A 27,468-nucleotide genomic window follows, 5' to 3' on the forward strand; every position below is an offset into this window, starting at 1 on the left:
TCATTCTAAACCCTTCCCTTTAGTCAGTATTCTCCTGCCCTCTGTGGTCACTGCGGGGGCTGTCCTGGGGTCCTGCCCTTGTGCCTTTGAATTCCTGCATCTCTTCTAGGATGCTGCGGTTGTGCAGGGACCCAGGCAGGGGTGTCTCCTCAGAGGAACGTGGATGTCTGGTCATTGCCCACCTGCTTCCTCCGCCTGCAGCCTCGGCTCCATGAGGAGCAGTGATAGAATCCTGGTTAGGGGGAGTCAGACAGTAACTGCACAAAGCCTGCTGTCAGGAGGGACCTGGCAGGTGCAGCAGCACTTGAAATGGCCTCTCTGTTTTTTTTTTGTTTGTTTTCATCCATCTTTATTGTTCAAAGTATTACCTATGTCCTCTTTTTTTCTCATTGACCCCTTCTAACCCAAACCTACCCCCCACCCCGGCCTTCACCACGCTATTGTCTGTGTCCATGGATTATGCATATTGCATATACGTTCTTTGGTTGATCTCTTCCCACCCACCACCCACCCCTGCCTTCCCTCTGAGATTGCACAGTCTTTGTTCCCAGTGAAGTGCTGGCAGGCAGGCGTATTGCTGCCTGAGGTTTGTACCCTGAGACTCTCCCACTCCGCCTTGAAGTAAGAGTAATCAGGGCCCCGCGCCCGTGCCCCCTTCATCTTGTGGGGCTGGACGTAGTCCCTGCTGCCCTTGCTTTGTAAAGAGCCAGGCCTCTGGGAGAAGTTGGGCAAATTGCGTATCACTTCCTCTTAATTCCGAGATTTAAGATGGAGGTCTCTGCCGTGTCAGCACCTGGCTTTCCGGAGGTGAAGTGTCACGGAACTGCCCTGAGTATGAAACGCGTGGGGAAGCCTTTGGGAAGACCTCTTGGCCAAATTAAATCTGACATTAACGGCGGCCCGAGAAGAGGCCTGCTTCGCTGACCTTCAGTCACTGCGTATTACGGTAAATAGAAAAGCAGATGGTGACGCCCCCGAGGCCAGGGGCGGCTCCTCCTCGGGGTCACAGGCGTGCTGGCAGCGGCGGCACCTCCCGCACCCGTCACCCCGCAGCTCTTTTGTGCGTGGAGGCGTGAACTGGGAGGACAGGTCTTGTTGAAGGAAAGGCCGCAGGATAAGAGCTATTAATTCAAGCGATGGATCTTTCAGAGCAGCTCATGTCACTGGACAGTAAGTTGTTCTCAGAATTCGCACACTTGGGAGCCAGGAGGCTTTCATAGAGGACCCATTCATTCATTTAAGTATTTGTTAATTCAGCAAATATCTGTGGAGTGTCCACATGCTGTACCTCTTGAGGTTTTGTAAGGTAAGAAGACCACTTAATTCAGGCTCCCGGGGAAGGCAGACGTGCCGAAAACTACACGTGGCAGCTTAATAGCTCACCGAGAATCACCAACAGAGGCTTTATACCCCCAGAATGGCCCAACTGCAGGGAGCTGTAGTCTCCAGCGCACCCCTAAAGAGCTGGGCTTCCAAGGGACAGTGTTGGCCCCTAATCATAGCCAGTGCTTCTATTCCCAGAGGGCTGAAGTGGGCCTCTGACTTTAAGGAAAACTTGTGCGCACCCTTTGGGAATCTGATTCGATCAGTAATCATACAGCAGCCAAAAGCTGCACACACTGACTCACGGATGACGACAGTGAGCAGTGAGTTCCTCTCCAGATATGCCTATTTCTTTGAGGTGTTTTAGGCAGCTACCATACAGCATGCCCCCTATCCTGGGGAGAAGGTTTTTGTCTACAGTGACCTTCCCCAGGCTGGTCAGCAACTGGTTATCTGTGGTCCTGCTCCAGGAACCTGGCTGACCGCTCATCCAAAGCCCAGCTTGTTTCACCTAGAGATCCTGGGCCCTGGAGGAACCCCTCTTGTCTAGGATTCCAGAGGTACAATGATAGTGTGATTGTAGGAACCATAGGTTTGAGCTCCTGAGAGGACACCAGAAAATCATCCATGTCCACACTGAAGGTATGCAGATGGAGAAATGGGAATTATAGCTGCTGAAGGCACCCAAGTGGATTATCAGTCAGGGTAGCAGGTTATGCTGCAGTAGCAGATGACCCCAAAATCTCATTGGCTTAAAATAACCAGGGTTTACTTACTGTTTCTACCCCCTGTTTTTCTTGGGTTGATTGTGACTCTGTTCCATGCTAGCTTCCCGCTGGGATCAGGCTAAAGGAACAGCCTTTCCTAGAGCGTTGTGGCTCTCATGGCCCATGGAAGAGACACATGGTGAACCATGGACTGGCTCTCAGAGCATCTGCCCTGATATGGTACATGTCACTTGCACTCACATTTCGTTGGTCAGAGCAGGTCACATGGCCAAGTGATATCAGTGGGTCAGAGAAGCCTGTTGAGAGCAGGATGCACCCTCCCACCATGCATTCTAATAGGGCGTTTGTCAAGAGAGCCTCCCCGCTTCCCCTGAGACTCTCTATCCCTGGACTGCTCCACCCACCAAAAATAAAAGACTTTCTACTGCGTCTCTAAAGGTCGGACCCATTTCTGTCTACTTCATTGCTGCATTCTCACCGCGGTACCTGGCATAACTCAGACGTTACACAAACATTTATTGAAATAATGTGGAGGTGGTGATATTGCCATTCGTGAGAAGGAGGACTCTGTCCTTGATTACAATGGTTCTTCTCCCCTGAGACCTTCCCGCTTATCCTCATCCTTTCCCGTGCTGTGGTGGACCATGCGGAGGCATGTCGATCACCATTGCCACAGTCCCAGCTGGAGATGCTAACGATTCTCTGCCCTCACCAAGACCATCCAGAGCAGAGTGCAAACCTTTCTATTAAGAAGTCCGGACAGTGACAACTGCCCCCAGATTCATTTGGGTTCTCACATCACAGTGTACCCTGGAGTCTGCCTCATTCACCCCCAGCTCTATCGCTGGCTCAGAGAAGCTTCCCCACCCTGAGAGGGCTCAGGGACCTTGAATCAGACCTCACCTCTGCTTCCCAGCCCTCCGTGCCTCATCACCACCGCAGCTGCTGTGCCCAAGACCAGTGTGGCCTCTCAGCTGAGTCCCAGGGACTTTGTGGAAGAGTCCCAAGGAGCATCTGAAATACACCCAGATGTTCAGATGATGCCATACCATCTTTGCAAGTGGTGCATCCATTTACCCACTGCTCTCTCTCCATGGAATCCCTTGGGGAGATGAGAGAGAGAGAGAGAACAACTTTGGCAGAAGGCACATCTCTGTTTGTTTAATTGCATGGAGAAAAGAAATACAAGATGTTGAGTTTGCAGGAATCTGCACCATCTGCTTAAATGCAGCTTGATGCTTCCTTCCTTATAGGCAACATCTGTGGATGCGGTGGGATGACCTGCTGCTCCCTGCACCAGGGAAGACAAGGGAGCTCTGCATGGATGGCCTTGCAGGTCATACGCTGTCTTAAACGTGCCCCTCGGTAGACAGCGGCCTGCATAGGGAGCCGGGTCCCAGGTGACTGGGCTGTGGTTGGCAGGAGACTCTACTGTGTGGTAGAAAGAACATCAGCTAGGTGTCTGAGGGCGGGGCCTGCCTCCAGCCTGCTGTGTGGCTGTGTGAGCTTGGTCGTTTTCCCTCTCTGGGCCTCAGTTTCCATGTTTGTAAAATGTGCAGGAGGTTCTAAGGTTCCCATGCAGGTTCAGTGACATGATGCGTGGGGAGGTCAAAGGGGAGAGGAAAGAACTGGAAAGTCTGGTGATGTGCCCACTCCCTAGCTCCTGTGATCCTGGGCTTGCTGAGCTTCAGGGTTCTTATCTGCAAATTGGAATCAATAGTATTAACTGCATAGCTGACTAACTGAGAAAAGGCACTGAAGTACTTAATTCTGGTCTGGCACTCAGTGCCCCAAAAAAGTTTCCCAGGGAAATGATAATAAAGACCTGTAACTATGAAAAACCAAGTACTATATGTATAGGATAATCCTGACCAGGGCTGGCCTTTGGCAAATGCGACCAATTTTTCCTCCCAATCTCTTTATGTCTTACCCCCATCACCTCACACCTGTACCTACATTGCACCTCTCTTCCTCTATGCAAACCTGTTTGGGGGGAAATTACAGGCAGCCCCTTCACTAGTGTAAGGTGCTAATTGCAGTGTGGATTCTATAGGAACATTTGCTGAACGACAGCAAGGTCCTTAGACAAAAAGAAGCCTCAAGTTAGAGAGTTCTGATCCCTGGCAGTCCCCACCCTGGCCCCACTGTGTGCTGGCCACCCACACACCTCCGCACCGGGCCCTGATACATGGTGTTGGCTGCATTGGCTGGAGCCAGAAGTCAGGAGCCCTGAGTCCTCAGCCTGTGTCTCCCTGGCTGCCTGAAGTTTCAGGAACCGACACTCTGTGTGTGCCCCAGTCGGCAGGCTGTCTTCATGCTGAACAAATCCTGGTGTCAGAGCCAACTTAATTATGGATCAAAGAAACTGTTGCCATGTTGCACTAGTCCAGGGGTTCTAAGAACTTGTTCCAAAGACCATGTATGTCCCAAATCACTCCCAGTCTTAGCCTGTTACCATCTTGGTAGTTTTCTTTCATTCAGATAGCTCTAGAGTGTGATAACCCTTAAGGCTTTGTTAGTCATTAAAACATTAATCTTGTCCTAGCTGGTTTGGCTCAGTGGATAGAGCATCAGCCTGCGGACTGAAGGGTCCCAGGTTCGATTCTACTCAAGGGCACATGCTCAGGTTGCAGGCTCAATCCCAGTAGGGGCTTGCAGGAGGCAGCCAATTAATGAATCTCTCTCACCATTAATGTTTCTATCTCTCCCTTCCTCTCTGAAATAAATGTGTGTGCATTAAAAAACAAACAAACATTAGTCTGAATTAACAGATAGGTAATAAAGATACCAAAGGAGGCTCTAGTGGAATGGGATGAGAACAAATATTGATGAGAGATGTGGGGCATGGACAATAGGCTGGATGGGCAGGCTCACAGGAGCACTGGGTAAATAGCCAGAAGCATCTCTTGCAGGCTAGAGATGAGGAAAGGCAGTTAGTTATACACATTAATGCAGTGTCTATTGTGTGTCAGACATGGTACCAACCATGCATGTAAATATGCATGTAAATAATGCAGTCAACACTGCCCACATTTGCCCTTGATACACATAAGCCACAAGGTGATCATGAATTGGGAGACCGAACTCTTCCACACTCTCAGACTCTGCGGTTCTCAGAGGCCTCTCCAAGGTGAGCCTCTCACAGTGCTGAAGAGAGCATACTTTTCACACAGCAGACCTTTCGATTGCAAGCCAATGGGTGCTCAACCTCAGGCCCAATGATCTGTTCCAAGGCTGGAGGCAAAACTGGCTGGGTTGAACAAAGAAGTATATTGGTTTCCAATATGGCACTTTCCTGAGGGACTTTCAAGGGTCATTTTAACTCTAGAAGATGTTTGTGGTTGTTAACTTTGGAGCCCAATCCTTAGGCTCTGATATGCAGAATTCAGAAGTCCATGACCCCTGACAAATAGCAGGTAATACACCCAACCACTGTCCTTTAAACTCATCAGCCTTTATAACTAACTGGTCAATCCTAAGCCAGGAGACAGCTCCACACCGGTGGCCCCCAGCATCGTGCACACCTTAGATTCCCTGCCTCTTACTTCCTGAAAGTATCAGGAAGCCCCCTGCCCGCCTCCTTCCTCAGTAGCTGAGCCTTGCTCCCGTGTGGAACGTACGGATGTGGAGAACATAAGGATGTGGCAGCATTTGAGCTTCAATGGGAAGTCAGTGGAGGCCCAAGGATTATCCCACTCACCTCAGCTTACCTCACCTCAGTTGCAGGTGTGATTCTCCTAAGACACAAGGTTGCCCTTACACTACCACTGCTTCAGGTTAAGCCCATGCATTAGTCTGGAATCATAGTGGTAGCAGAAATAATAATAATAATTATTATAATTATAAAGTTATAGCTAACATGGAGTGAGCACTCACCTTGTGATGAGCATGTTGATGCAAGCTCTAATGCCGTTTCTTATTCAGTCCTCACAACACCCCAGGAAGGGAGATAATAGAAAACAAAGTGGAACATCAGAAAGGTTAAGTGACTTGTGCACGGTAACAAGACTACAAGTCACTATGCCAGGCATCAAATTCTGACTTCAGAATTCAATCATTATACCATTTGGCCTAAACAAATCCTATATAATAAAAGGCTAATATGCAAATAAACCAAAATGCGTAACGACTGGTGGCTATGACGCACACTGAACACCAGGGGGCAGACACTCAGTGCAGGAGCTGCCCCTGGTGGTCAGTGTCCTCCCACAGGGGGAGTGCCTCTCAGCCAGAAGCCAGGCTCAGGTCTGGCAAGTACAGCAGCAGTGGCGGGAATGTCTCCTGCCTCCACAGCAGTGCTGAGGATGTCCAACTGACAGCAGGCCTACCCTGTGGAGAGCAGGCCTAAGCCATCAGTTGGACATCCCCCGAGGGTTCCCAGACTGTGAGAGGGCACAGGCCAGGCAGAGGACACCCCCCACCCCGAGTGTACGAATTTCGTGCACTGGGCCTCTAGTGGTTGTATAAAAAGGAAGGAAAAAAAAGTGTGGTGAGTACAAAGTGGCTTACACTCCTCATGGGATCAGGACCTAGACCTTCCTCTCACGGCCCTGATCACACTGTATCACAGTCGTCTGACCACTTGTTGGTCCTGTGCTCCTCCAGGTCAGGGATGATGCTGATTCTCCTTTACATCACCAGCACCTGCAAGGGGTCTTGGCATCTTGTCGGTGCTCAATCAATGGCTGAACAGGTTAATGGATGGATGAGTATGTGAATGAATCCATGGATCCCAATAAACCCTGGCCTTCTCCAGGAATCTTGCCTGCCTATGAAAGCCCGCAAGGGAACCCCATTTTCCTGAATTCCTCCAGCACTTCTTTCTTGTATGATAGTTCATTGCACTCTGGCTTGCCACATGCAACACTTCTCTGTGTGAGTTACTAATGCCTCCCTGAGTGGACCATAAGCATTTCCAAGTCACCTAGCTCAGGGCTGGGCCAGACCTCTGAATAAGTGCACTGCGTACAGCTGAGCCTTGAACAATGTGGGGGCTGGGGGTGCTAACCCCCAGTGCACTCAAAAATTCATGTATAACTTTTGACTTTCCAAAAACTTAACGACTGATGGCCTACTGCTGACAGCAGCCTTACCAATAACATGCATAGTTGATTAATATGTATTTTGAATGTTATATGTATTAATGTTTTGTTCTTACAATAAAGAAAGCTAGCGAAAAGAAAATGTTATTAAGAAAATCATAAGAGCACCCTAACCGGTTTGGCTCAGTGGATAGAGCGTCGGCCTGCGGACTCAAGGGTCCCAGGTTCGATTCCGGTCAGAGGCATGTGCCTTGGTTGCAGGCACATACCCAGTGGGGAGTGTGCAGGAGGCAGCTGATGGATGTTTCTCTCTCATCAATGTTTCTAGCTCTCTATCCCAACCCCCTTCCTCTCTGTAAAAATCAATAAAATATATATTTAAAAAAAAGAAAAGAAAAAGAAAGTCATAAGGGAGAGAAGATACATTTACAGTATTTATTGAAAAAAATCCACATATAATTGGACCCACACAGTTCAAATCAGTGTTGTTCAAGGGTCACCTATAGCTTCTCCTGACCTAGGAGCAGAAAACAGAAGGCGAGGCCACCCACCCCCGGAGGAATGACCCTTTGCCCTTTCTGTCCCTGCCCCTGCAGGAGCCTCCTCTGGCATCATCGACCTCCTGCCGTCCCCCAGCGCTGCCTCGAACTGGACTGCGGGACTGCTGGTGGACAGCAGCGAGATGATCTTCAAGTTTGACGGCAGGCAGGGTGCCAAGGTCCCTGACGGGATTGTGCCCAAGAACTTGACGGACCAGTTCACCATCACCATGTGGATGAAACACGGCCCCAGCCCCGGTGTGAGAGCTGAGAAGGAAACCATCCTCTGCAACTCAGATAAGACTGGTGAGTCTCGCCCAGCCCTTCGGTGCTGCCTGTGGTGTCCCCACAGGTTAGGCAGAGACACAGCCCCCGAAGATGTGGGAGAAAGGCAGGGACGAGAGAGAGGCCCTGGGAAAGGCTTCTGGTCTCTCTGGCTGCTGATTCCTGGGCTCAGGGTAGAGTAGGACCAGGAAAAGGGGGAAGTAGATGTGCAGACACAAAGAAGGCAAAAGCTGGCTCTGGGGTTGGTGGTTTCCACGGGGTTCTTCAGAGCCCCAGCCTCCCAGAAGCAGCTTGGGGCTGCTAGACGCGAGACGGGTGGGGGTGCACCCTTACCTCATGCAAAGCAGCGCCACCTTCATTGTATTATACACAGGGGTGGGCACAGGAGGGTACAGCTGTGAGTACAGTAAAGCTATTGTAATCATCGTCACCTGCATGTCTTTTTCCACGAGAGCACCTGTAAACCTCCTTTTGCCCACCCCTGTATAGTAACTCTTCCAGACATTTATTTTCAATAATAGGGCCCTGACGGTTTAAATGAGCAGTTTGAATGCCCGTGCCCTACATAGTAATGATGGCTAGCCTGTGTTAGGCCCTTTTCAGCGTGCCGCTGTGCAAGGCAGTGCACAGCGTGGTGGTTAAAAACTCTCTACCGCTTATTGGCTGGGTGACCTTTGGCAAGTTGTCAACCCCTCTGTGCCTCACTTTCCTGTCTATAAAGTGGGCATTAGAGCATTGTCTACCTTGCAGGGTTTGGTGAGGATTAAGTGATGTAGTGCATGTGTAGTGCTTTAGAAAGTGCCTGGCATACACTTTCTAAAGTTACTCCCCTCGCCAGTGTCTCACATGTCCACAAGTTTATAAAAGCATTTCAGTGTTTCCCATTTTTAAGGATCAGGAAACATCTCTGACAGGTTAAGTACCCTGTCCCAAGTTACACAACCAGGAAGTATCAGAACTAGAATGTAAGCTTTGAGCAAGCATATCACACGCGCGGCCAGCGGGCCACACGCCTTGTTTATGCGGCCCGCTGGCAACAAGTTTGACATGCTTGGTAGAGTTAGCTAATTCTAATCCTGTGCTCTTGTCAGTACACCTCACATGCAACCACACGCACACGCACACACACACACACACACACACACACACTGATATCTTATGCAAAGTTTACAACTCCATCTTAAACTATAATTTCATAATTTCCCATTTCAAATACTGCTTTTGTTAAGTTACCCCAAATACATAACCACAGAAACAGAAAGACAGTAGAGAAGGATGGCTGGCAGCTCAGTCTCTGCTGATGGACAGCCAGAGTTTGTAGGGTGTGACCTTTGTAGGGTGTGACCTTTGAGAAGCTGCTAAGCTCTCTGGGCCTGTTTCCCCGGTCACCTGCTCACTCGCCCCTCATTGGTGGGGCATGTGCCGTGTGGAATATTTCTGTGCGGGCTCTATCGTAGCTGTGAGGTCAAAAGACTCCTCCTCCCACCCAGTGGGTGTTATCTGGTGGCTACAGGGCATCATGGCTGGGATCCATGGCATGAAACTTTCTAAGCAGGAAAGGAAGTTTCTATATCAGGAAAGGAAAAAGCCCTACCCATCGTCTGTGCATGGAGGAGAGAGGGTTGGAAAGTCACAGAACTCTGTGTGATGTTGGAAAATCAATCTGTCCCCTCCTGCTAGCAACTAAAGGTGAGAGAGCACCCCCTCCCTGCACGGAGATCAGAGAAGGAGATGTGCCTGGTGGCCCCCCTGTCAAGCCTGATGAAATAAAAGCCCGGAACTGAGGAGAAACCAGCTAGGTTAAAGGATCCCAGAGTGAATGATGGGATTGTCAGAGGGCTCTCTTAACTCTCTCAGAAGTATATGTACCAAAAATAAATAAATAAAACCTGCTAGCCTAAGTAAGTTTTATTGGGGGTCTGATTCAGCATCCGAGCTTAGGGTAGGTTGATATCTAAAGCCCAAATGACATCTTAGGAGTTTTACTGTGGGCTTTCTTGGAACTTCCTCTTGCATTTCAATGAGCTCCACCATGTATGTTCTAGAACATTCCTCAGAACCAATTGTAAAGGAGAGACTGGAATGCCAGTGTCCTTGGAGGTGTGCTAAATGATGTGGCGGGAAGACTCCTCTGCTGAGACTGGCACTGACACAGGGACCCTCTTCCCCCCAAACCCTCGCTCTGTCTGCAGAAATGAACCGGCATCACTATGCCCTGTACGTGCACAACTGCCGCCTGGTCTTCCTCCTGCGCAAGGACTTCGACCAGGCCGACACCTTCCGCCCGGCCGAGTTCCACTGGAAGCTGGACCAGGTATGGCTCGCCCCTGGCCCGTCGCCCCTGCGCATCCCTTTGCCGGGGTGGGCGGTGTGCTCCAGTGATTATGGCAGTGGGTAGGCACCTCCGGGTTCTGGTCACTTGCTGATTTTTGGAAGAATTAGCTCAGGGAGACAAAGAGCATCTTAAAGTCCGGATGGAAACTGCCACTGTAAAGACCAGGCAGAAGTGGGAGGGGCAGCTAACCTGCATCTCGTCCCTTTGCTCTGCATTGAGCTAGCTCTTGGGAAGCGGTTCTCTTTCCCTTCATCCGAGGCTCACTGTGTGATCATTGTTGGCACATCTGTGTGTCATATATGCTCTGTGTCTCCCTCTTGGATGCTCTGTCATCTCCTTTGGATGAGGTGCAGCCTTGCTGTAGGTGGCACAGGTTGAGAGCAGGGGCCTGGGGACTTTGAAGTGAGCAGTGACATGGCGCACTGTGAGCAATGCGTGTACTCTGAGCAATGCGTGCACTGTGAGCAATGCGTGTACTCTGAGCAATGCGTGCACTGTGAGCAATGCGTATACTCTGAGAGACGCGTGCACTGTGAGCAATGCGTGTACTCTGAGCAATGCGTGCACTGTGAGCAATGCGTATACTCTGAGCAATGCGTGCACTCTGAGCAATGCGTATACTCTGAGCAATGCGTGCACTCTGAGCAACGCGTGCACTGTGAGCAATGGTGCACTGTGAGTGATGCGTGTACTCTGAGCAATGGTGCACTGTGAGTGACGCGTGTACCCTGAGCTACGCGTGCACTGTGAGCAATGGTGCAGTGTGAGCTACGCGTGCACTCTGAGCCATACATGTACTCTGAGCAATGTGTGTACTCTGAGCAACGTGTGTACTCTGAGCAATGCGTGTACTCTGAGCAATGTGTGTACTCTGAGCAATGCGTGTACTCTGAGCAATGGTGCACTGTGAGCAACGCATGTACCCTGAGCTACGCGTGCACTCTGAGCGACGCGTATACTCTGAGCAATGCGTGTACTCTGAGCAACGTGTATACTCTGAGCAATGTGTGTACTCTGAGCAACGTGTGTACTCTGAGCAATGCGTGTACTCTGAGCAATGTGTGTACTCTGAGCAATGTGTGTACTCTGAGCAATGTGTGTATTCTGAGCGACACGTGCACTCTGAGCAACGCGTGCTCTCGTCTGAAGTGGAAAACTATGACTCACTTCAGAGCCTAATGACTTGTGATCACAAGGACCCCTGTGTCACGCTTGTCAATGACAAACGAAGTGTCTCGTTTGAATCAAGAGCTGTGAAGTGTCTATTTCCGACACTTGCAGCGCTGAGATTGGGGAGGTGGCCCTCACTCCTCTGCGTGGCTGTGCCCCTGAAGGGGCGATTGCGCAGCAGGCCTAGAGCTGGCCCCCAGTGGGGTTTGAAGAGTGACTTTTTAAAAATGGTTTTAAATGACCCAGAGGGAGAGTGGCCAGCAGGCAGGGAAGGGGCGTGCAGAGGGGTCTGCTGAATGAAGCAGGTGGAAGGGTGCTCCGTCTATGGCCTTCCTGCTGGGGCCTCAGCAACTCCTTCTGCTTCTTTCCTGCCCCACCCATCCTGAGAAGACCTCAGTCTTCTTTTCTCCCTCCAAACCCGCTGTGCTCCGGCCTCACCTTGTCTAGGGCTGAATGTCCCTTCATCCTTGCCCTTCTCTCTCCTTATTACCGCATCTCCCCACCCTCCCCGGGGACTACCTCAGCTCCCAGACCCCAGTGGAGCTGGCCTCAGAGAGTGTTCCTGGGCAGCGTTCCAGGAGGAATCCATTTCCACTGAGATGAGAATGACGCTGCCCCCTGGGACCCACTCAGAAGCACAGGCCGACGCGCTTCCATAGAGAGATTCATTGTCCCCAGGCAGCCTCTCGTGGCGGAACATCAGACAGTGCGCTGAGGTCAGGGAGGCCACGCTTAGGGAAAGAGGTCTGAGGGACCCCAGTCGCAACTGACTAATCCACTCCCAGTAAATCCCACTTTGCTGGATCCTGGGGTTTTGGAAATATGGCGTCTGATTAGTGTATGTTTCTCTGAACTAGGGATTCTAGGTCGTGCCGAAGTGATGAAATCTTGACATTGTTTATTTGATTTCCCAGCCACCTCTCAGCTACCTTCTAAAGTGCCGTATGGCTTATATGAGATGTTTTTAAATACATAATATGAATTGAGATGAGTGAAAATAAATTCCATATTGTGAGGGCTTTTAATAAGAACACTGATCTAGTTAGTGCCTGAGCTATGTATAGATGCCCTGCGGCATTTCCTCAGATGGGATTGAGTGGTATCGGCAAAGGAAGTCACAGGGTTTGAAAATAAAACGGAGTGAGGAAGGAGTTCTGGTTCTGCAGATAAAGATATGGTGAATCTAGGAATCCTGGAATGTGTTCCCAAAGTGGTGAATGGAAGGAGGGCTGAGATGCACTGACCATCCTGCCAGGCACGCTGTGCGCGTGAGCTCGTCCTGGTCTCTGCCACCATCCTGCCCAGTCCCACCCGAGGTCAGTAACCTGCCCAAGGCCACGCAGCACACCCTGGGGAGGGCCTGCCTTTTCCATGAGGCTCTGCTGCTGCTGCTTTGGTGAGCTTGCTAACGTAAAATTTTAATTCAATTTTTAAATTTATCTTTATTGTTGAAAGTATTACTGATACCCCCCTTTTCCCCCTGTTGACCCTCTCCACGCCACACCCTCCCAGGCCCGCACTATTGTCTGTGCCCATGGGTTATGCATATAGGCGTATAAGTTCTTTGGTTAATTCCCCCCCTCCCTTCCCTCTGAGATTCATTCGTCTGTTCCATGCTTCTACGTCTCTGGATCTATTTTGCTCATCGGTTTATTGTGTTCATCTGAGTACTATCATGTGATGCTTGTCTTTCTCTGACTGGTTTATCTTGCTTAGCATAGTACTCTCCAGGTCCCTTCATGCTGTCTCAATGAGTAAGAGATCCATATTTTTTACAGCTGCATCGTATTCTATTGTTTAAATGTACCACAGCTTTTTTATGGGCACTTGGGCTGTTCCCAGATCTTAGCTATTGTGAATAGTGCTTCTATGAACATGGGGTGCATATATGCTTAGGATATATTCCTAGAAGTGGGATCACTGGGTCAAGTGGCAGTTCCATTTTTAATTTTTTGAGGCAGCTCCATACTGTTTTCCTTAATGGCTGCACCCGTCTGCATTCCCACCAGCAGTGTACTAGGGTTCCCTTTTCTCCACATCCTCGCCAGCACGTGTCGTTTGTTGGTGATAGCCATTCTGACAGGTGTGAGGTGATACCTCATTGTTGATTTAAATGCTCAAAGTCACTAATCATCAGAGAGATGCAAATTAAAATGTTTTAATTTTTAAATTTAAAGTATGTTAATTTAGAGATCAGGATTATCACTGAAATGCAAAATGTTTACAGACTTAATGAAACTGTCCAATCTTCACGTTGCTCAAGCTTTGTCTCCGTTGTCTTAGTCAGCTAGGGCTGCCGTAACAAAATGCCATGGACTGGGTGGCTTTAACAATAGACATTCATTTCTCACAGTTCTAGAGGCTGGGAGGTCCATGATCAAGGTGCTGGCCAATTCCGATCCTCAGGGAGGGCTCTTTTCCTGACTTGCACCAGTTGCCTTCTTGCTGTGTCCCCACTGGTAGAGAAAGAGAGCTCGGGGACCTTTTCCTCTTCTTAGAAGGCACCCAGCCCCATGGGATTGGGGCCCCACCCTATGACCTCATTTACCTTCATTGCGTCCTAAAGGCCCTGACTGCAAATGCAGCCTGGAGATACGGGCTTGGGAAAGCCCCCAGGAGGGGCAGCATCTGAAGGGAGTGTGGAGGGCTCAGTGGAGCCAGGCAGCCAGGGGGGCAGAGAGCTGAGCAGGAGGGCCCATCTGCAGGGAACTGTCAGCTTCCGGTGTGGCAGGGCTGAGGAATGGGGCAGAAACGGAAAACCTTGGCAAGTTAGGACCTAAGTTTGGAGGAGCAGATGGAATTCAATCCCAAGAGGCCTTTTATATCATGCTATTGAGTTGGTACTGCATCCCCCAAAAGAATTGGCCACAATTGAGGCATTTTGCCATATAAAGAAGACTGAGAATTTCAGGGATGGGTAAATGTGAAGAAGGCTAGTATGAACTTCATAAAATGTATCCCATGTAAGCCAGTATAACCCAGGCCACGTCATTCAATGGAGCCAGTGGTGGGAGTCTCATTAGAAACAGGGTCCCCCTCCTCTCTCCACAGCCGGGCAGGGAGACCAAGCACTAGACAGATGCTGCTCGTGGGCGTTGACACCAGAACATGCCAAGCAGGATGGTTTCCATATTGCTCTTCGGGAGGTGCCCCCGGAGAGAGGCAGGTGCCCCAGAGGAGCTGGGCTCTTCCCGCAGTCCAGCCCTTAGCCCCACACCCCAGAGGGCCTTTGCCAGGGTGGACAGACTGCCAGGTCAGTCCATCAGCAGGCAGCTCCAGGAAATGCCCCTGAAAACCCAGTGCACCTCAGTAAAGGGATCCTAATGATGAGGAGAATGTCATTTTAATGGGATTTTTACTTATGATCTGCTGACGCAAATCCCTGGAGCCAGCTGTTAGTCATGGGCAGACCCAGACTAGAGCCGAGGAGGATGCCCGGCTGCCAGCTCACACAGGAGAGGGTTAGTCACTTGCAGCCCCTTCCAGCTTTAGTCTTATTTAGATACGGTTGACTCGGTGTCACGAATTCTAATGGTCTTCCCTTTGGACTTGTTGGTGCTCAGAGGGAAACCTGCTGGTGTTTTACGGCGTGTCTCAGTGTCTCAGTTCCTGGGAGGCCCAGCCTGAGTGGCAGCCTCAGTTGACCAGCACGAGGACAGGTGCCTCCCAGCTCCTAGGAGGAAGAAATAGGCCTCTCTGAAAAGTTACACAGGATGCAGAAGTGGGCTCACTCTGATGGCCCATTGCCTTCTCTGCTCCAGCACTTACGACAGGCACCAGGGAGAGGGAAGTGAGATGTGACCCTGCCCTGGGGCTGCTCACAGCCCTCCCTGCCTAGTAGAACAGGTTATGGGCCCCGTAGAACATCCTGTGAGAGCACCAGCGCTAGTGATTATGGCAGCGAGAAGCAACACAGGGGAGTGAAGAGGCCTCACTGGGTGGAGGCGGGTCCCCACTGGAGATGAAGCCAGCACCCAGCTCCAGGCCACACAAGAATCCAGGCCTGGTGCTGCACCTCCAATTGTGCAGAAGCTGGAAAGCAGATTTTTGTGTGAAATCTCTCAATTTCTAATATTTTTCTCATGTAAAAATGTATTATCATCAGACCAAACAAGTGGTCTACAGTATACCTCTATGCTCTGGTCACCAGTTTGAGATGACTGATAAAAAACAGACAAACAAAATAAAACCACTGTTATTTTGACACAGGAAAACTATTTCACCATAGGTCTATATGAGAAGTTGGATCTTCTTAACAAGGCCCACCTGTCCTTTGTAAACACCTCCTGCTCTCCCAGCCCCCACCCCACCACACCCTCCATGAAGAATGCTGGCTTTCCAGGGGAGAGATCAGGGGTGGGCATGTCTGGTCTCCATCATCCCCTCACCACACCCCTGGCCCCAGGCCCTTGGTGTTGGAGGTTGTCTTTCTTCCTCTTGCATAAAGAGGAGAGTAAGTCACAGGCTCAGTTCCCCCAGAAAAAAAAATAACAGCTATGATTTGACCCAAATGCTCACATCTGTCTTGGGCCATCGCCTTTGCCCATCAAGTCCATTATACCTGCCTAGGATTCTAAAGCTCCTAGAAAAAGCTGCACGTGAATTAATCCTTTGTTCTTGGTGAGGAAAGTGTTAGGATGATGCAGAGTCAGTTTACTCGTATCTGCTCTTTCAGCCACACTGGGAGTCAAATGGGTTAGTTCAATCATTATTATAGCCAAGTGCCAAGGAGTTAATTGGAAAATGGTCAGTCCAGTCCAGACCAGTCATCTTAATGAGCACAATAATTGGGCATTGTCAGCACTCTAATTTCTGCTATTAGGGACTAACTCTTAGATACGTTGGCCATGTTCCCTCGAACGCAGTGCCTCCACCCTGCTCACTGGCCTGCCCTGCACACTGGCCTTCAGGGAGCCCACTTTCCTTCAGGAACCTGTGTCCTAAACAAATTGGGGAGGACGCCTAGAACCTTTTTTTTTCTCTCCTTTAGGCAGAACACCTGCTTTTTTCTAAGATGCCAACTTGCAGGGTGGTTCTGAATGAATAATGGATGAGGAGAGTTACAAATGCAGTGACTCCCACTTCTTTATTTCTCTACAGTACATAAATCAGGGTCCCTGTCAAGCCCCCACTTCTCTCAGAGTCCCTCTCCCTTCTCTTTCCATCTCCATGAGCTTCCAGACATTTGGGAGCAGGTGGCTTCCACGGGTTCACGGTGTTGGCAGGGAGGGTCTCAGAGCCACCCAGGACACTGACTCCTCCCGGGTCAGGACTGTGCAGTGACTGGATCTTCTGCTCTCTGGAAGGGTCCCTGTTGACATGGTCAGCTCATTGGTTCTGTTTTCTTTATTGAGGCTGCCCACCCATGGCCTAAGCCATGTCTCCTCCACCTTGAAGTCCCTTCCATGGCAACCTTTCATCATGCCCATCTCTGCCGATCACCTCTATGCCGGGACACCTCTCCTGGGCTCCCCAGGGTGCCCTGTCAGCTACTTGTGATAGACAGAATAGTGTCTCCCAAAGATGGCTACCTCTTCATCCCTGAAACCTGTGACTATGTTACCTTAACATGACGAAAGGGTCTTCACAGGTGTGATTACATTAAAGATCAGGTATTATCTAGAGTATCTCATTGGTGTGTGAACTCTGTCTCCCTTGAGATAGAGATTATCCTGGGTTATCCAGGCGGGCCCAGTGTAATCACAAGGGTACTTACAGGAGGCAGGCAGGAGAGTTACAGGCAGAGACATGACCATGGGAGCAGGGTGATGTGGAGCCATGAGCCCAGGATTGTGGCAGTCTCTATGGGCTAGAAAAAAAAAGACAAAGAAACAGATTGGACACCTTGATTTTAGCCCAGTGAAACTCACATCAGACTTGTGACCCCCAGAACTGTAAGATCATCAGTTCGTGTTCTTTTAAGCCACAGAGTTTGAGGTGACTTGTTACAGCAGCAATAGGAAACTCATACATCACTCATGAGACTTGGGGAGGCCTGGAGCTGCTTCAGGCTCGTAGACCCAGTCACCTCCCAACTCTGCACAGGTCATTGAGAAGGCCTAGGCTCAGCAGGCCCCAGACTCACCCCCAAGTGTGGTTGCCTCTGCTGCAGGTGCTGCAGGTTGGAGGTGTGGCCCTAGGAGGGCGGGAGAAAGAGGCACTGCCTCCTAGCATCCCCCGTTCACCTCTTGCTCCTTGCTTTTCACCAGGCCTGCTTCCTCACAAGCCTCTGGCCAAGAACCCCCAAGGGCCGATTTAGCCTTTCCTTCCCCTCTAAGCCAATATTCTCCTTCCAGCCTAAGGCGTCAGCCTCCTTGCCAGCCCCTGTAAATAGAAAAGGCACCTTCTCTGCCTTCAGGGAGGAAACGCTGAGTCCTCTGGGCTTGTTTCTGGAAATGCTAAAGCAAACTTAGAAAATCCTTTCCCTTGACAGAGCCTTACCTGGAAGCTCAACATTGACAGAGTTGATACACCAGTGAGATTCTCTAGATAAATCTGCCCTTCCCCTGAACCACAGAAACCTGCCTCACTGGGAGGTCCCTTCTCAAGCTCACCCCTCACTCTGCTGGGCTTTCACTTTTCTGCCCCAGGGCTTGATCCAAGGCAAGAGGATAGTGCAGAATGGACAGCACTGTTGCCCTGCAGCACCCTTGCCCACAGGGGCAAGGAGCAGCTGGGCTTGGAGGTGGGGAGCACTTCTGGGTGGCTTCCTGCTCTTCCCAGGAGTCTCAGGGCTGGCAAGGCCCCAGCCCACAGCGATGACCTGGACGGTGCCACCCTACTGGCTTGTCCTCCTTCCCTGACTCACTCTCTCACTTTGTCTTTTATCCTCCCTGGACCCACCTCCCAAATGAACTCTGCCCTGGTTCATCCCTATTGCTCAGGGAAGTTTCCCATCTGTAGTGGGCAGTTAACAAACAGCAGCTGCTGTTATTATTGGGAAGAAATGAGAATATTCTGCAGAGTTCCACAGGCAAAACCATGACTGGAAGGAGGATGCTATCAAGACACTAACTCGCAGCAAATAAAGGGAAGGAAGGGAAGTCCAGCAGAGTGCAGTTCAGTGTTGCCACGTGTTACTGGAGCTGACCCTCGTCCTCACCAACAGTAAGATCTGATGACAAGTAGATCATTCAGTGTGTGTCCTATTGTGGACACAGTCTGCACAAACCCGCTGAGGGTTCATAGCCTTACTTACCAATACGTCTTGAGCCTTTGTTTGGAGATCTGACTTCTCAGGGCTTTCTTGGATGTCCATTATTACTCAAAGGACTTCCTTTAATTCCTCGGAAGAGCCTGTGCTCTCGGAGAATTCAGAGCCGCAGGAATGTCCTTCTCTTCCCTGCTGCAAACTCACTGGCTTCTCCCACGTTCTCATCCTGACTTGTAAACAACTGTTCCAGTTAAACAAATCAAAGGTACTAATTATTCTACACCTTTCTCCCTTTCCTGGCAGACCCGGCTCCTTTCTGGTCTCTCTTCCCCTGACGAGCACTTGCTCAGCAGTTCCTTTGACTCCTGTGAAATCATTATTTGTGTTTTAGCCTGTACATCTGCCCAGAGGCAATGAATGCTTTTTTTTTTTTCAGTAGACATCCTAAAATGCATATTTAAAAGCAGTGTCTCTCATTTTAATATTGATAAGGAAATAATGTCAACACAATTAAAATATTTAGTGAATCAAATCACCTTTTCAAGAATAAATTATGATGCACCAGCCTTGGGGTGGTCCCCTTGGGAGCAGCATGAAATGGGTCACACACTGCCTTGCTCCTGCCTCTCTAGACTGTTTTGGGGATGGGTGCCGGTGGGAGGGAGGCCCCTCCTTGGCATCAAACCCAAATGCCTGCATGTGTTACAGGAGAGATATTTTTCTCTGTCACTTCCGCACTGTGGAAAGACAAGAAATTGATGACATCGAATCCTAATATAAAATGGGAAGTTCTGATACTCATCCCCTCATCTAGGAGACATGAGGCAAAGGCACTGACCACCATGAAGTCCCCACATAGAGAGAATTGGAACCACATTACTTCAGTTCTTAATTTGTGCCAGGCACTTGCTTTTAATTCTAACAAAAACCTTGCAGTTTAGGCATAATACCCAAGTTAGGGATGGAGAATGGGCAACATAGCAGGGTGCATTCCATATCTCTCGTCTAATAAATGGTAGAACCTTGAATATGACCTCAAAACACACATACTCCAAGAGAGTAAAAAGCACCATTATTGACTTAGGAGAATTTACAGCTTTAGGGAATACACAAGATAACAAGAATGAACCAATATCCATACTTATCCAGACTGATACCTAAGTGTTTAAGAGCAGGGCGTGGATGTCCATCCAGAATAGAGTTCCAGTTCAGAGGACCAGGAATCACGTTTTAGCATCTTTTGAAGAAAAGATCAACTTGCTCCTGAGGTACCTGATGAGAGGGCAGTTCATCCCATAAAACAAGAGGAGACTGTAGAGTTGATTCCTCAGGGAAGACCACTCCTTTCAGGAAGTCTTGCTAAGCAATAACCCTGGAGGCCCTGAGTATAAGATTAATTTGCCCCAGCTTACTCCCAATCTCCTATAAGTCATCTGTTTGCATCCTTAATGTCTAAACATGCAAATATTGCTGCACTTACTGCTCATTAGTTTAGTTAAAGGAAGTGCCCTTTAATTATGCCTTTAAATAATGAACCTCCTCCATCACCTTGACAATCAGTGCATATTTAGAAGCCAGCAAGGCCTCATTATGAAACAGTTTCTGCATCCCTTGGTTACTTAGAAGACGGTAGCTTCCTTGAGGCAATAGAAATGGGAGTCTAAAGACAAACAAGCCTTGTGATTGCATTAAGTCCTCATAGCTGTAGATGCAAGAATGGCAAACAGTTAGCCAGTGATATATTACATGTGAGGGAAAGAAGGGAAATGAGCACTTTTTGAGAGGCTATTGTGTACCGATCCCTAAACTCATTGATTTACATACATTACATCTAAGCTGCACAGTTACTTTTGAAGTTATTTCTTAACTTCATTTTACAGATATTGAAATTGAGGCTCTGAAAGATGAAGTAATTTGCCTGAGGTGTTGGACCAAGTACACTATTCTCCAAAGCTCCATATTCCTTTCCCTTAGGTACATCTTGTGGAGAAGTATTTATGTGCCTTGGCAGAACTGGGAATCCTCCCAGTCTTTACCGTATTTCTCCATCCATTGATCTCAGTAGAAACGCAGAGGAATCGTTTGCCGCCATGTAATTCCTAGACACAGGCAGACTGGACAATGCTGTGTTTGCGCCTGTCTGCGTGGCTCTGGAGAATAAAGCAGAATGTGCCGTGGACAGGCAAGTCCTGCCTCCAGTGTCCACGATCAAGACAGAGGACAGTGCTAGGGCCATCCCTGTGCTTGACCCTCTGGCCCCACAGGCCTTCTTCTCTTTGGAGGGTAGGTGGTAACTGCCCCTGTGCTCAGGGGAAAGGTAGAACTCTTTCTTCTTCAATCAGAAAATCGGGGTCTGCCTTCTTGACACCATACGAAATGTGAAATTCCAGGAGCCCTTGTCCTTTGCGTAGACTGCCTGGAAACAGAGCGTGGTATGCGCTTGCAATGTGGTCTGCTTCTGTTAAAAGAGCCACATACCTTTTCCATCAAATGCAACCTTGTCGGAAGGCTTCATTCCAGTCAGAAATACAAGGGGAGAAGGAGGCTTTAGCTGTGTGGGCACAAAGCAAAGAGAGACGCATACCTGTTTACCTAGACTCACATAAAAAGTGAGCCCATAATTAAAGTATAAATGTGAATTGAGAAATGAATTGCTTGAAGAATTACTTGATATCATCGACTTATATTTTTTATCTTTAAGCATATAAATAAAACGAGCCTTCCAAGCCAAGAGTAAAAATATACCTTAAGGTTTATTCCAGAATACTAAAAATATCCCTCTGCCATATCTAGCAAAGATATGTCACATTGGGAACAAAAAAAAATCATAATAGTGACAAGGAAATAAAGCGTTCTTTAGTGGGCAGAGCACAGAGCCGGGCTTCGTCTACACTCTGCCCCAAGAAGTCAGGCAATCATTCACTCACTCACTCACTCAACAACAAATCTTGATCAAGAGTAAATTAAAAATTAACAAACATGTTTCATCAAGGAGCAGCGCGAGCATGCAGGCTTCGGAGTCTCTCAGACCTGAGTCTCTGCAGCTCAGCTCTGCCCCATGGTATCCTGTGTTCCTGAGGTTGCATCAGTTCACCTCTCTGAGCCTCACTTTCTTCATCTGTGATGGGAGGGAAATGGTAAACACCTTGGAAATGTTACGAGGATTTTAATATAATGAATAGAAAGCAAGGTTAATAAGGGAGCGGCAACAGGGTATTTGACCCATGGAAGTGTTTGATCGGGCCAGCGCCAGTATACATAGATAAGTAGATAGGTCTCTGATCTCATTATCCGGACTGTCCTCTTAAAGTATCATTTGCACGAAAAGAAAGAGCTGGCTTCAGGTTTGAGGCAGAAAGGGAAGGAAATGAGCCTGGGTCCATGGCCTATTATTAGCAGGGAATCTAGGACAGAGCAACACTTTGAACTGCATGTGAGTGTGCAACTAACAAAACTCAGACTGGAAACGCCAGAGGTCACATTCCTGGGTTCTTCAACAGAGAAATTTAAGGAAAAGAAAGCAATGGAGGGGGGTTCCGCAGGTTAAAAAAGACTTACAAATGTAACACATTCGCTTTTCAACGGGAGAAATTGAACTACAGTGCCCTGGGATTTAGATTTGAGCGATAAACTGTGGAGAAGTGAAGACTGTAAAGGTCAGGAAAGAGGACCCTCGCAGGAGGCAGGCAGCTGCCCCTGGGGTGGGGCTCAGGGTGGGCTGCTGGGGAGCTGGAGGCAGTGCCAGTTGCTATGGCTCAATCCTAGCCCTGAAGGAGCTTAGGACTGAATGGGAGAGAAGGGTCATTAGAAGACCCTGATGGGGGCTAGGAGAGGGGGAAATGCGGAAAGAAGCCTGGTAGGGAAGGGTCCCCTACCAGCCCTGGGGGTGGGAGGCCCCTGCTTCAGGGGTAACACTGACCGTGTTTTGACTCTATTGAGCTCCAGTACAGGCTCACTGGTGGGCTGCAGGCTGGTACCTTGCCACCCACTTTGCACAGCTTCACCTCAGTGTCTCAGTTCATTCTCCCCAGGCATTATTACCCTCTCACTCTGACCGTCAGGTAACTGGCTTAGAGAGGGTATTATCCTAATAAAAGAGTAATATGCAAATTGACCATCACTCCAACACACAAGATGGCCACCCCCATGTGGACACAAGATGGCTGCCACAAGATGGCTGGCAGGGGAGGACAGTTGTGGGCGATCAGGCCCGCAAGGGAGGGCAGTTAGGGGCAACCAGGCTGGCAGAGGAGTGGTTAGGGGGTGATCAGGCTGGCAGGCAGAAGTGATTAGGGACAATCAGGCAGGCAGGCAGGCAGGCAGGCGAGCGGTTGGGAGCCAGCAGTCCTGAATTGTGAGAGGGATGTCCCAGATTGGAGAGGGTGCAGGCTGGGATGAGGGACACACACCCCCATGCACGAATTTCATGCACCGGGCCTCTAGTAAACGTATAAACAACTAACACTGGGTCAACTGGCCAGTAAAGAGAGGAGCTGAGAATTGAACCATAGCGACACTCTTTTTCCAGGGGAGTAGAGGCCCAAGTGGTTAGTCTGTAGGAGCAGGCAGCCCAGGCCAGGAGTTGAAGGGCTTAGCGATAGAAAAGCACAAATAAGATTTTTTTTTTAATGTATCTTTATTGTTGAAAGTGTTACAGATGTGCCCCTTTTTTTCCCCCATTGACACCCCACCCCCACCCCGCACCCACCTCTCTCAGGCCTCACCACACTATTGTCTGTGTCCATGGGTTAAGCATATAAATTCCCAGGTTAATCTCGCCCCACCCCTTCATCCCCACCGTCCCTCTGAGATCCGTCAGTCTGTTCCATGCTTCTATGTCTCTGGGTCTATTTTGTTCATCAGTTTATTTTATTTTAAAAACTAATTTTATCAAGTCAAATAGAAAAGTGGAGTTTGTTCTCATGAGAATACCAAGTGTGGCACGGGTGTGTTACAGGCATGCTGCTAGGGGCACACGTGTGATTGTCACAGACTGGCAGGGCATCCTCAGGCCTGCAGGCCCATCCCAGGCGCCCGTGGGAGAGGAAGGACAGGGGTACGTGTGGTATACCTGGAGGAAATAGAAGGCCTCATGAGGGCAGAAGGAAGTGTGTGGAAGTGGGAGCATGGGTTTAAACAGAAAACCTCAAGTTCCCATCTCACTAGTGTGGGAATTTCACCATATTGCCCAACCCCTCCACGCTCCCTGTCTTCATGTACAAAATGAGCTATGTGAGCAGTAGATAATGTGCATCAAGCCGCGGATTCCTGCCAGATGATGATAAATTGCATCGTTTTATCATTGTCCTTATTTTCCTTTGTTTTGCCCATATGGAGATCAGTCTTGGCTTAACCAGTCCACGTCTCCTGGAGGATTCTGGAATTCGGGGGGCTTTATGGAAACAAAAGGCCGTGCCCCCCCGGCATACTTTTCTGTGGATGGCAGCCCAGCTTAGTGGCTAAGTGCATGGATTTTTGAAGCTGATTCCCTGAATCCCAGCTCTGCCCCTACTGGCTGTGTGGACCTCGGGGAAGCTGACTGAGGTCACCGTGCCTCAGTTTCCCCATCTGTAAAAGGGATAGAATGACACTTACTTCATAGGATTGGGAGGATTAAATGTGATCATACCGCACATTGCGCCGCCTGTCGCTTCTGCATTTAGGAGCTAAAGAATAGCCATCCCTAAGCGCCCAGCACAGTGGTCCCTGCCGGTGTGACAGGAGTGGGCATCTCAGGCAGCATCGAGGGCTGAACGCTGACACCATCCTCGGCTCAGTCACCATGGGCCAGAGCCCACAGCCCAGCCTGGCTGACATGTGGCTGCGAGCACTCGTGCTAATGGCTGATTAAAGAAGCCAGGGCGGCCCTCCTTACCCATTATTACTGGAGGTGGCGCCATTTCTGTATTTCATCTCACAGCAGCTTATCTAGGGAGAGAGAACAGTTAAAGCCTGTTGGTGTCATAGGATTTGAACACAGTCTTAACTCCTTCAGGTCATTTGTTCCTAATACACTTAGGCCTTTCCTCTGTGGAGTAAAGCACAATTGGTCACTTCAAGTCTTGGAAAACATCCTTTACACCACAGCCAGACTCAAGTGATAATGTGTTTTTCCGTGTCTTCACATGTCCCACCAGCAGACAAAAATCTTGGACCTTCAAAAGGCCCAAACAGGCACCTCCGAGAAATTACACAAATGGCCAAAAAACACAGGAAAGGGGCCTCAAATTTATTCGGCGTAAGGGAAATACACATTAAATTCACAGGGAGTCATCCTAAACATTCACTGGATTGGCTAAGGAAGGAAGAGAAAGAAGAGTGGGATACATGTGAAATAAAGTCAGTATTTTAATAAAGCAGAAAAAAGAAAAAAGATTGGCAGAACCACTGGAACTCTTGCGTACTGTGGTGGGAATATAAACGCACAGCCACGTTGGCAAACTGGCAGGTACCTCCCGAGTAGACCCAGAAGTTTCACTCCTCGTTTTCTAAGCAGCAGAAACACACCCAGGCATTCACTAAAAGGTGTAAACAATGCTTGGGAAACTGATCAGTCTCGGAAAATGCTAGTTCAATGAATTAAAAGTTCTTCTAGAGCACTCTAAAACTTGTCCCTGTCCTTGAGGAACCCCAGAGTGGAATCTCATCATGGAACACATTTTTCCTGAGTGTATTCTGGGTTCTGGGTTCCATGCTAAGCGCTAGGAATACAGGGCTGAGTTATATTTTATAACTCTTTGGTTAGGTAATTATGTAGTATTTGTCCAGGAGAGCAGGAACCTTGTCTGTCTAGTCCCAGGACTAGAGCAGCATCTGGCTTAGAATAGGGCTCAGTGAGTATATGCTGGGTGGGTGGATGGATGAGTGGGTGGGTGGGTGGATGGATGGAGGGGGGTGGGTGGGTGGAGGTGGGTGGGTGGAGGGGTGGATGGGTAGAGGAGTGGGTGGATGGGTGGGTGGAGGGGTGGGTGGATGGATGGATGGATGGATGGATGGATGGATGGATGGATGAGTGGATGAGTGGGTGGATGGATGAGTGGGTGGATGAGTGGGTGGATGGATGGGTGGATGGATGGGTGGATGGATGAGTGAGTGGGTGGGTGGGTGGAGGAGTGGGTGGATGGATAGATGGATGGATGGATGGATGGATGGATGGATGGATGGATGGATGGATGGATGAGTGGGTGGATGAGTGGGTGGATGGGTGGGTGGATGAGTGGGTGGATGGATGAGTGGATGGATGGATGGATGGATGGATGGATGGATGGATGGATGGAGGGATGGGTAGATGGATGGATGAGTGGGTGGAGGGATGAGTAGGTAGATGGGTGGAGGGGTGGGTGGATGGAGGAGTGGATAGGTGAGGGGTGGATGGATGGATGAGTGGGTGGATGGGTGGAGGGGTGGATGGGTGGAGGGATTGGGTGGGTGGATGGATGGATGGATGGATGGATGGATGGATGGATGGATGGGGATGGATGGATGGGTGGATGGGTGGATGGAGGGGTGGGTGGAGGGATGGGTGGATGGATGGGTGGAGGGGTGGGTAGATGGGTGGAGAGGTGGGTAGATGGGTGGAGGGGTGGGTGGATGGGTGGATAGGGACATGGATGAAAATTAAAACATAGGTAGGAAGAGCTCCGGATTTCGTAGGTAAACTCTGCTCCCACTGGAAGCAGGGGCCTCCCACCATGAAGGAATATTTCACAGAGTTTGACAAACCCTACTCATCGCTGCCAAGGACACTCACCAGCAGTTTAAATTGTTACAATCAACCCAGGAGGCTTTTTCCCCCTTTTTTCCTTAAGACATAGATTAATATTTCAGGAGAACGTGGTTCTAATTTACAGCCAAGACCTTTGGTTTAATCAGCAAAAGGAAAGAAAGAAAAAAAAAGTCTGTGAGCATCATTGGCTCGCTCATGTTTCTCTGCTGCACTCCTGGCTGGGCTTACCTCTTTGGCCTTTAATTATTCCAGTCTCTGACATGGCTTTATCTCTGACACTTTGGGATGAAAGTGTGATTTGCTATTCAGAGGTTTCAGCAAAAATCACACTCCAGTCAGCAAATTGAGAGTCTAATAAAGGAGCAGAGGGTTAGGGAGAGGCATTGAAAGGATGTCTTTAAAGTGTTTTTAATTAAATCTGTGTTATTATTTAGGATGGTGGAAAAGCATTTACATGCATTATGGGGTTTGCTTGGATTCTCCGCCATGCTGTTCTTACAGCTGTGGCATTAGTCATGGAACCTAAGGGCATTCTGTCAAGTTTGCTTCTTCAGTCAGATATGTTGTAAGCAGCCCCAACTGTGCATACCTGCTTTATCCTAGGCATTAAGCTAGGTTCTGTGGGGTCGCAAAGAGATCTTTGTCAACGTTCCCGCCCTATCATATCGGCAGCTAGATGACTGCCAGGTTGTAATAAAACAGAAGGGAGGAGAGACCATCAAAGGAATGAACACTACTGAGTCTTTCTCTGCTAGGATCTGCTCTAGGTGCTTTACCTGCATTTATTCTTTTAATCATCACAGCAGTCTGCAAAGAAGCTTCATTATCCCCATTTCACAGATGGGAGAGCTGAGGCTCAGAGCACTGAAGTGGCTTATCCTAAGCCACTCAGCTCCTTAATCGGTCTCTCTAAAAGCCTGTGTTCTTTCCTCTGAACACACTGCCTCCTGGGGAGGCTGAGGGCTTGTGTCCGCTATTGTGGAGGCTGGCCTTACCCACAGCTGTGAATCCCATTGTCCATCGTACTAGTCAGAGGAGGGAGGCGTGTCCACAGGCTCCCTCTCCACCAGGAATCCCTGCCCGTATTCAGCCTGCTTTCCTCTGGCCCCCAGCCCAGAGGACCTCCTGTTAAAACTGTCACTTCCTGTGCTCTGCCTTCAAAGCATT

General features: G+C 49.3%; 1 protein-coding gene across 1 annotated transcript in view; it reads left to right on the forward strand.

The window, feature by feature from the left end:
• Window positions 1-27,468, forward strand: part of CLSTN2 (calsyntenin 2) — a 347,351-nt gene that overhangs the window by 269,012 nt on the left and 50,871 nt on the right. The window contains exons 7-8 of the mRNA XM_054708150.1: window positions 7,690-7,938; window positions 10,110-10,231. Coding sequence (XP_054564125.1) covers window positions 7,690-7,938; window positions 10,110-10,231 — 371 coding nt within the window. The remainder of the gene's footprint in view (window positions 1-7,689; window positions 7,939-10,109; window positions 10,232-27,468) is intronic.

This window comes from Eptesicus fuscus, chromosome 18 (genome assembly GCF_027574615.1).
Source record: "Eptesicus fuscus isolate TK198812 chromosome 18, DD_ASM_mEF_20220401, whole genome shotgun sequence".
In the NCBI taxonomy this organism is placed as follows: domain Eukaryota; kingdom Metazoa; phylum Chordata; class Mammalia; order Chiroptera; family Vespertilionidae; genus Eptesicus; species Eptesicus fuscus.